General features: G+C 41.8%; 2 protein-coding genes across 2 annotated transcripts in view; both read right to left on the reverse strand.

Annotated features, from left to right (window-relative positions):
- RRP7A (ribosomal RNA processing 7 homolog A (S. cerevisiae)) overlaps positions 1 to 500 on the reverse strand; it is a 4066-nt gene extending 3566 nt beyond the window's left edge. Inside the window, 1 exon segment of the mRNA XM_009322808.1 lies at positions 474 to 500. Within this exon segment, the coding sequence (XP_009321083.1) occupies positions 474 to 500 (27 nt within the window).
- A 1198-nt stretch (positions 501 to 1698) lies between these two features.
- Positions 1699 to 10686, reverse strand: part of POLDIP3 (polymerase (DNA-directed), delta interacting protein 3) — a 14824-nt gene continuing 5836 nt past the window's right edge. Inside the window, exons 3-8 of the mRNA XM_009322099.1 lie at positions 8737 to 8832; positions 6750 to 6932; positions 5731 to 5808; positions 4979 to 5108; positions 4049 to 4115; positions 1699 to 3691 (exon numbers count right to left, since the gene is read on the reverse strand). Coding sequence (XP_009320374.1) covers positions 3517 to 3691; positions 4049 to 4115; positions 4979 to 5108; positions 5731 to 5808; positions 6750 to 6932; positions 8737 to 8832 — 729 coding nt within the window. The 3' untranslated portion in view covers positions 1699 to 3516. The remainder of the gene's footprint in view (positions 3692 to 4048; positions 4116 to 4978; positions 5109 to 5730; positions 5809 to 6749; positions 6933 to 8736; positions 8833 to 10686) is intronic.

The following is a 10686-nucleotide window of genomic DNA, read 5'->3' on the forward strand; positions in this document are numbered from 1 at the left end:
CGAGTCCCTCAGGGCGGGCAGCGCCTTGAGGGACGCCGCCCGGCCTGAGGGACCCGCCGCCGCTCGACGGTTGAGTGTAACAAAAAGGTTTCCCCATCCAGAGCATCTTACAGGATGCTCCGTAAGAAAGCTTGTTATTACACACCATCATTTAGTTCAACAGTTCTGAAAATGAAGACCTGAACAGCGTAAAACACAGGCAATGTGCTTAATTCTAGAGAGGCAAATAGAAGAAGAAATAAAAAACTTAAAGATAGGTAAAAACATTCAAAAGACAACCATAAGAACAGCTGTTTTTTAAAGACGCTTGTTAATCAGGAAAAGCAAAAAAAAAAAAAAGATGACCTGTACAGAGTATTTATGACTGAACGGAAGACAGGACCACTCCAAAATAAAGATATTGAAGCAAGACATATGTACAAGGTGAAAAAAAGGTCAGTGAAAATAAGAAATAACATGGAGAGTTGACTCACCAAACAAATATCCAAGTTAATCAACATTATCGGAAGAAATGATACATGCAAAAGCCATGAAAATATACCAGACAAACTTGCAAGTTGTGGTATCACTTCAGAAGTCAGCACATTTTTGAAAAAGCAAAGGAAAAAAAAAGAGATAAACACTATTACAAATTACCTACCACCTGTCCTGGCCAGCCATATCGAATTAGTGCAAGCAATCAGTTTCATATGCAAGTTCATAATTTCTAACAGCCCAGAAAAAAACTGAACAAAAATATATAATCATGCTGCATGAGGGCAAACGTGCACAGATCTGAGGTCAGAAGGTGGTAGGTGAGCTCAGTGGAATGCAAACAAGATTAGCATGACAATTGCAGGACAGCCAGGAGAAACTGGAAAGCTGCAAGGTAAACTGCTTGAAAAGGACTAGGAATAACTGGTTACTCTTTTTTCGGTACCCAATGAAAGAAGCCACACTATGAAGTATTAGAAGACTAAGATAACTTTAGAGAGCTGACTGAGAACAGGAAGAGCAATGCACACCAAGGCATTGCTGTAAGACAAACCGTGGAGTGGTGTTTAGATAATCATTGACTTCACCGATTTAAAAAAAAAAAAAATACTGCCATAGATCACAGAGCTAGAGAACAGAGCAGTAGTTCTTCCAAGGAAGTATGTTAATGTCGTCATAATTTCTCCCAGATAACCTAAACACAATGCACAATTTAACAGCAAGTTACAAAGTGCATCTTGCTATTTGGCTTTTGGAATGGACATGAATCTATTAATAAAATGGTTGAATCTCCCCATTCTTTCAGAAGAGACAAGATATGCATTCACAATACAGGTGTCTTCGCATTTCCAAAACTTTTTACCTAGCTGATAATGAAGGCACCCTACTTCACCTAGAACAGGTACCCTGATTTCACAGCTGCATTTTTTATAATAAAATTACTTTTAAAATTACTAGGCTGTCAGTAACAAAGGCCGTTCTATTTCTTTTCTGTGACAGCAAATTGCTCCCACTTTGTAGCAAGAATCAGCTCCTAATTTCAATGATCCAGATTAGAAGGCTTATGATTATCAATTCTCTCATCCATATACTCCTCTTGCTCTTCATCACATTATCAGTTTTGAAGTTTCTATATTCTTCTAAAAGCACGCTTGATTCAATGTTGGAACAACTCCACCTATCTTTAGTTGCTTCACAGCATCTAAAAAGGCTTAGAATCCACTCTCTGTATAACAAACGTTTATTCAGAAACAGGTAATACATTATCTTCTCCAACCCCTAATGTTTCCTCCCCCTCCCCCCAATTTTTGTTTTTAATAAAACACAGGTGTTTGATGGGCAATCTAAAAAAGGAGAACAATAGCTGTCTTAGGTACCCTCCCCTACAAACATCTGCTGTTCACATGAAGCACCCTACCAATAATGGTGGCGGCGGCTTCCAAACCAAAGAGAGTACTCCAGAAAAACAAGTCCTGCCAAGCCCTCAGTTATTTCCATGGCTAAAAGGGATACAGTAAGCTAGAGGAATGGTTTGCACGAGCTAGATAGAGCAAAGAGTTAATACAGAACAAGAAAGCAAAAGAAACATAGGGTTTACCAAGAAATGGAATCCGGACCTAGAACCATTACAGAGAGTTCACTGAAGTTCAGTGGAGCTGAACAGAATGGATTAGGTTAGTCTCCTAGCTAGAAGGATCAAGTTCAAACCCCAACCAGATTCTGGAAGTGGCTCCTAGCTTTCCTCTCTTATAATACAATTTGAACAAATACAAATGAATGGGACTACCGGGACTTCAAATATCCATGGCAATAATGCTGTACTAACAAAGAAGTACTAGAAGTGCCACCTAGTGGCCTGTGGCTCGTCACAGATGCTCACTGGCCCAAGGTACATCCTTGCTGCTCTGCATGAGACTTAAACTTAACACTCCTCTCCATGTGTTCCTTAGAGTGCTAACTGCTCTCCTCTCCAAACCTCTCCCTGAAGCCATGAAGTGCAGCAATCATCCTCCAAATCAATGCCTGTGAGCAGCATGCCCGCACAGCAGCCAAACATTCCCCAAGTTACATCTCTCAAAGAAGTGAGTTCTCAGGCACAAGAAAAGACTACTTCTTATGTATTAGTATCTGAAGAAGGCCCAGCTCCTTCCTTTTTATACTGGGTAAGTTAGCAGGTAAGAAAAAAATTAATGTCCCTGCATCAGCAGGAGGATGCAACAGTCTAATGGGAGTGAAACACCTGGATTTCCTCTAGCTCTGAACACAAGACTGGTTCTTATTTTTCAGTCCAGAAAGAAGAGAGCAACTGAACCTGACCTTACAGGTCACTGTACAAATGCCAGAGCCTTCCCCCACCACCACCTCTGCATTACCAGAGTTGAAGCATCCCTCCCATAGCACAATGGTGGTGCACTTGTGCATGTGTCCTTTCTGCCTGATGCCTCCGTTGGCTGGTATACACAGCAGGGAGCTCAGTTTTTCACACTTCTCAACATCACAGCTGCTGAGCAGAAAAATGTCCAACAGCCAGAATGAAGTAGTATGCCACCAAATGCATACAAGTCAAAGATGCAAGACAGTGCTTCCTGTATGGAGCCACACCTGACTTTGTACCCAGTGCAGCAATTTCAGAAACAATGTGGTGTTCTTGCCTGTTGATAATCAAGGGGATGCACCTTTTAGTTAAAGGTCAGTCAGAAGAGAAGAGAAGGAGATCACCACTCCTTCCCTCAAGGTCTATGTGCACTTTTAATGGCCACTAGGGGCTTTGGAATAAAGGAGGGAGTTACATGGTATATGCTTCGTAATACATTACTGGCAGAAGGGGGAGGTTATTCTTTTGGAAAAAAAATCATGGAAGAAAACTCCAACTATGAAAACAGAAAGTACACACACAAGAGGAAACACTATTGTACAGTAAGGTAGCGATCATAGAAAACAAAAAATTTCAAGGCAGGCAAATGCAAATAACATCTGCACTCCTGCACTTTTCTCATTCCTCAACTTAAATGAGTTTTCCAGTCCACTGCTCGCTCCCCCTTCTCAGAGTTTAATTTTGAATTCTGTGGGCTGCACAGAGGCAGAGACCCCTGAGGATTTGAAGAGTGCCTTCAAGATAGTGTCAGGGTCCACCTCAGCTGGGGGATTTGAGGAGGCGCTTGCACTTGACCGGCGTGGTTCCCCTTCCTTCTTCACTGAAGGGGTATCACTCAATCGGCTGGAGGATGAAAAAAAGCAGTATTTAACCTCTCATTATGAAATAAAATTTAACACTATGACTGCATTTACTGTTCTCGGTGTTGCCCCCTTCCCAATATTAGAGATAGAGGTTTTAAATATACTTTCCTCACAAGAAAACTTCCTCATCTCAGACTTGTTTTGGGCTGGGAATACTATGGAGTCAAGCTATATAGCACTCAGCTCAACATAAAGTGCCACAGAGAGGAAAAGAAGGAGAATATTCATGGGGCAATAATTTGCTAACAGTTTTCCTCCCCTCCCCTCAGGTTCTCCTCAAAACAGAACCTGCAAATGTGCTTGGTTCTCCCCCCCAAAAAAAACCAAAGACACTTACAGCAATATAGGCTGGTCTGAGGTGATGACATTCCCATTCATATGAAGATTGCATTTCATTGGTTGACCTAAACAAACACAATAAAAAAGGCCTTATATCAGAATCGTGGTAAGGCAAGACCCCAGAAATATCACACACCAGTGCAAGCAATAGAGTTCCACATGCTGGGGAAACATGAGAAAGAACAGCTGATACATCTTTTGTTGCAAAATCACAGCAACAGAAGAGCCACTGAAACACTCAGTACAATATGAAGACTCACACTAGTTAAGAAATTACATATAGGTATAAAACCCTTAGCAGAGACAAAAGAAAATCTCCCATTCTCAGCTGTCTGCTGCTCATCTGACATTCGTAACGTTACTCATTTAGAGAAAGAAAAAGCATCTATTTCCAGCTAAAAATTAACACATAATTTCAGCCTATAACATTGCAGGTGGATCCAGATTAACAATTGCATTGTTCAAAGTTTATGGAGAAGCTGATACTAATTGTTTTACAGGTCTGATTCAAAATGTCTGACTATGCCTTGAGGGTTTTGCAAATATTAGTTTTACTTCTACTTTGCAAACAGCTGCTCTGTAAGCAGGTAAAACCTTCCTAAGGACTACCTAGCTCCTAGCACTAGATTAGAAACAAAAGAAATTTAATCTGTAAGTTAGAGCAGCGGAATCACCAGGACCCTGCCTCTAGCTTTGAGCATTCTCTTTCTAGGAAAAAGTTTTTTAACGTTTCCCTTAAATAAACTGTGCATATATTCAGCTAGTTACATAGGAGCGTATTGCATTGTCTAGCTCTTGAACTGATTTTCTGGCATTTCCTCTCTCTTCGTAGCATATAAGCATCTGAGATGCTTTTAAACTCTCCGCTGAGGTAGAAAAGTCTTCGTTGATTTATCTATCCTAAATGCAACTCTGGTCTCAAACTCACCGTCTAAGCACCTGTTGTTGTATTTCTTATATGCTGTGATAGCATCTTCCTTCTTCACAAATACTACCTCAGCCACTCCAGGGTGCACCAGCCGGGCTCGCTTCAGAGCGCCACACACACAGAATAACTCCTGAGGGCAGAGAGTTAGTCATGACCATGGTCACATCAGAGGTATCACTTCAGCCAAAGACACCGAGTGAGAAAGGCTTAGTTTCCGAATTGCACCACCCATCCTGCTTAGTAAAATACATGGCAGAATCTTGCCACTTGTCTTATTTTGTTTTTGCTATGGTATGAGTATTGGCATTAGTCATACATTGCACAAAGCTCCATACTGCTACCAACACAAGCAGAAGAGTTCAAGGCCAGTACTCTATATTGTTTGTCACACATGAAGACCAGGCTCATTCTCAGCCTGCTGAGAATGGAAGTGCCTAGGTAATTTGGATGGCGGCATAAGCTTGAAGACACCACCAAGCATGATTTGGCATGAACTCTAAGTGATGCCAGGTATCTCAGTACACCCTAGAAATGGTATTTTGTCCCAGCTTCTTAAGCACACGGTTTTTAAAAAACAGTGACTAAAAACCAAAACAAAAAAAATCAGGAACTCTCAAAGTTTTTGCAAGGAAAGCAAACCCAGCCATACCCCTCTTCATTGCATTCACCACAGATCAAGTGATTTATCAAAAGAGGTAGGTTAAGGGAAAGAAGCATCACTCATCCACAGTTTGGCAGTAAGCAACACTCACAACAATGTCTTCCTCTGTGACTCGAGGATGCAGATTGTTTACGGTCATCTTTGTGCCTTCCAAAGGACTGAACGCCAGCTGCCAACACAAACAAATGCATCGCATAAAAAAAGGTCAGAAATGCAGCAGGCAAGACAGCACAGCAGAGAAAGCATTAAATAAAAGTCACTAAAGGGATGTCTGGGAAAGTCTGTACACACACACAGAGGCGAGAACTACAGCTAGTAATGGGAAGTATCAATGCTTACAAAAGCGCAGCTCATCTGATGGTGAAAAGGAGCCCCTTTTCCATGCTAATTTCTCTCTGAAGTAACTTTCCTCTTTCATTCCCAAGTATAACACTAATTTAACCTGCATACATACACAGTACTCTCTGGTCATGCCCACACTTTTGAGTGCATGTGTCTGCTGCACTCCACACCAGCCAGCAAACCCCAAAATATGGCTCCAGCCCCTCAAGAACATGCTGAACTCAACATGCCTGGGAACACCTGGTGGGTTACCCGTACCCAACATCAGGCAGTTTGGTAAAGCAATTCCAGGCAGCTTGTCTACAAATTGCCTGAGAGGTCTTGTGTGGACAGCAAGAAGCTGTGTTTGGAAAAAATCCCATTTTTCTCCTTGCTAACAGGAGCGGACAGAAGACAACATAACTAGTAGTGTTAGAACACTATTCCTAGGGACATGGAAGCCTCCAAGGAGCGTCCAAACAACAACTGCCTCTTCCTGTAACATGGATTCCCCCAGGACCATGTGCTCCCATGCTAGATAAAAAAGTTGAGAGAAGCAAGATGCAATAACTGAGAATTCCCAGTCTCTCAAACGCTGAAGAAAAGGATGTTTAGACAGGTTTCAAATTCTTGGGACATGGGTTGCAGATATCAGAATAAGCTTGATGGAGTCCCAGAAATAATGGTGGAAGGCAGGCAGAAATGAGCTGCTTGCATAACTGATAAACAGCAAGTTTCAGATGTTTCAGAGACTTCTATAAAGACCATCTCCCACTTCCCTGAGCTCACCTCAACAGGTGCTGGTTCTTTTGGAGGCTCCTCCTTTGTCACTAAGGTCCGGGACATGTTTGTCAAGGCCTTCGTCCGCATAGGAGAGGGAGGTGCAGGTGGAGCTGTGTATGTATCATTCTGGACCACTTTAGTCAGGGGAACAGTCTTGGACAGAGAGAATTTATTGCCACTCAGCCCAGTCTACAGGAAGAAAGAATAAGTATCTCTGAGAGCTGCAGGCTACAAAAGTCATCCCTCCTCTCCAAGCACCAACAGCAGGAGAGCATTACTAGCAGGCACTAAGAACTGCATGTCCTTCCCGGTGTCAAAAACTCCAGTGCTGGAGACTTTCAGCTTTAAGACAAAAATCAGCTAAAGTTTCTGACTTCCCTCACTAATGAGCACCTTTTAGTTTCATATTCTTAAATGAACTTTACCAGTGCGATTTGAATTTGAGAAGCTCCTTTTATTCAAAGATTTTCAAGTACTTTACAAAGTGTACACAAAGATTGCTCATTAAGACTGAGCTGCCCCAGTACAAACAGCAATACTTCTTCAGAAACACCAAGCTAGGGCATGCAAAGGTTATGCTCCATCATAACCTTTCTAGTTGGAACTACCTGGAGAGTTTAAAGCCAGAATAAAAATTGTGCTTGGCAGCTGCTGTGAACACTGAAGATAACACGTTTACTCCTGCAAAAAAACCCTGTAAGGCTGATTTTAAGGATGACAAATGGCCAGGAGCTCTATTCTGAATACCCACATGAGAAAAAAAACATAGGATAATCATTGCACTAAACTGCCTGTGCGATGGTAAAACCACATTAATTTGCTTTCTTAGAACCACAGAATAATTTAGGACAAACCCATGTCCAGCCCTCATGTCTGAAACAGGGCTAACTTCAAAGACACATCAGGTTGGCTCAAGGCCTCATCCAGTTAAACTCTGAATATCTCCAAGAACAGTGATTTCACAGCCTCTCTGGGTCCCTGGACCAGACGCTGACCGATACCCTGAGAACTGCACAACTCTCCCCCAATATCTAACTAGAGTTTCTTTTGCTGCAACACATTTGTTGGTTCATCTTCTCCCTGTTCACTCCGAAAAGGACGTGGGTTGTGCCTTTTCCACGACCACCTATTAGGCAGTGAAAGTGCATGGACAGATCTCACTACAGCCTTCTCTTCTCAGCCTTAAGAGACACTGCTCTCTCACCCTCTCCTCAGCCCCCTGACCACCCTGTTGTACTAGTTCCAGTCTGTCAGCGTCTGTCTTGTATTGCAGAACCCAAAAATAGGCACAGTACTCCAGGTGCACTCTCAAAATGCCAAACAGATGGCAATAATTATCTTCCTTGATTTGCTAGCTATGATCTTACTAATGTAAGATCTACAGTTGGCCTTCATTGCTGCAAGGAAGCACTGCTAACTCATTCTTAGTGTATTACCCAGCAGGATCCCCAGGCTCCTTCCTACAAAGCCGCTTTCTAGCCAGTCAGTTCTTAGCTTAAGTTGCAGAGGGTTATCCCATCCCAAGAGCGAGACCTCGCATTTGTCTGTGTTGAAATTCCATCTTCTCCAGAGCATCAGTACTCCCCAACAAGCTGCCAACTAAGATTTTGCATGGCAAGAGATTTCCTGCTTTGACGTCCAGCCTCTAGAAGCAGCAGAAAGCTTCCCTTGCTTGCCTGCTCAAACAATAACGAGATAGATTCAAAGCACATCCCCAAGTCAAGAGCTAACATGCAGCAACCTGCCAGCAAGGGAGAAAGCACACATTCCGGCTGCAAAAGGCCTATAAAACCACAGTTAGCCTAAAAGGACTCTGTCCCAAAAATAACACTAGAAGCATTGGCATAAAGGGAAGGGTGGGGTGAAGAGCAAACATTTCAAGAGAAAGCATCGTTTACATACTTTAAAAGAACATAAGCCCTGTAAAGCTGCAGCCTGTGTGTCCACCCAATGTGAGCATGACGTGGTGGGGACTGTTCAGATAATCCCTTACCGCGTTGTGCAGGAAACTGTTTGTGGTGGTGATTTTCATCTGTTTGCTAGTAAGGGGAGAGACACTTTCATCATCATCTTCCATGTCATACAGACCCTGAAGAGAAGCAAGGTAACAGTTTACAAGCAGGTAGATTTAATCTAGACATCATAATAAGTAGTTTTCCCCTGCCTTCAGCCTTCTTCAGGTAATGAACATGACTACATTGGACTTCACTCCTGTCCTTGCAGCTTGGGGACACAGAACTGAAGGTACGCAAGTCCATTTCAAAATGCCAGTGTAAAAACTATCAAACCTCTTTTCCAGAAATGCCACAGTAAAGCTATTTCCCTAGGTGTACTGAAACCACATACAGATTTCTCTAATGCCTAGACCTCATCAGGACTGATGAAACAACATTAATGGAATAAAGCCTCAGTGTCTTACTTTTTACCACCCTGCTACCTTTAAAGTTGAAGCCTGTGCATATGATTATTTTTTTAATTAGTTCTTTTTAAATTAAGCATATGTCTGCCAAATACATCTGAACCAAACGTTCCTTTTGAACAGCCTGCTTTCCTCAGCACAGCACATATCCATCTGACGCTAGAAAACACTGCACTAGGAGGTTTACTGAATGAATAATTAATTTCCCAGTTCAACTTAACACTCATAGCCCTGCCTTAAAATATTGAGGCTAACTCCCACACAGATATTTTTTCATAGATTCTAAATAATGTAAAGAAAAAGTCTATACACATATGCCACTGCCCAGAACATAAGTCACAACTCAAAACAGCTTCCCATTAATTCAGTAGAAAAGTGAAGAAAAATGGAGGGATTAGCAATGAGAGTTTGCAAAGTAAGTGGGTTGTCATAGTCAGCAAGATTCTGGTTTACAAACAGGAAAGTTGTTCCAGTCACAGAAATGCTATGAAGGAAAAAACCAAAAAGGGATGGTAGAACAAAGGAGAATTGTGCAGAAAAGAACGGGGGAAAACACTAGCCATCAGGACAATGGACTTGAGTTTGAGACAAAGTGAAATGGATTCAAGGCTTACAGTGATGAGGTCAGAATAATGACACTTTCTTAAGCGTCTGGGATAGATGAAGGCAGCAAGTCAATGTAGAGGTAACATACACAAGTAGCTAGTTACCATAATTGATGCAAAAAACCCCAAAACAAAACAGGACACATTATTGTGAATGAGTTTTCCAATATTTTGTATTTTTTTTTGTGTGTACATAAAGTATTATAAGTAATAAAAAGGTGTAATTCCTCTCTGAAAGCACCCAAGGTGGTAAGGTGGCTGAATGGCCGGGAGCTGTGACGAAGGCCTTTAAAATTGATCCCAGAAGAGACAGCACAAATTCTAGGGTTCTCCTCAGACAAAGTCTGATTGATAAGGGATATGGCAAATTTGATAGTACATCAGAATACCAGCTAACATCATTCACTATCAGGTTTCCAGCAGGGACCCATAGCTGGGGTTTCACATGAAGGTTATACCATCTCCCACCTCACTGTGGAACATTTGACCATGTACAATCATATCCACTCTCTGAAGAGGCTGGCAGGATGGTGAATCAAAACAACAAAAACTTGATTTCATGTGGTGTCACTGAGAAATTTACAGAAAAACATCAGAGCTAAAGGTCACAGTCTCTAGAAAAAAAAACATTAGCGCATACAGATGAAAATCGGGAATACCTACTTTGCATTTATATAATACACAAGGAATCAAGATCAATTAGACTAAATGAAAACCTCAATTACCATGAAAGTATCTTAACCATGCAAGAATAGGGAGCTAAGCTGTTAGAGAACTTCCACACACTCTTCTTTTCTACTTGGAAGTTTTCTTTGCACCTGCCAATGTTTATGGACACTTTCTTTCCCCGCCCAAAGGTAACAAACAAAGAACACAGAGCAGGCACACACCTGTTTGTGTGTGTGGTTGTTCACCACAT

This window comes from Pygoscelis adeliae, unplaced genomic scaffold, assembly GCF_000699105.1.
Source record: "Pygoscelis adeliae isolate BGI_AS28 unplaced genomic scaffold, ASM69910v1 Scaffold60, whole genome shotgun sequence".
Taxonomy (NCBI): Eukaryota; Metazoa; Chordata; class Aves; order Sphenisciformes; family Spheniscidae; genus Pygoscelis; species Pygoscelis adeliae.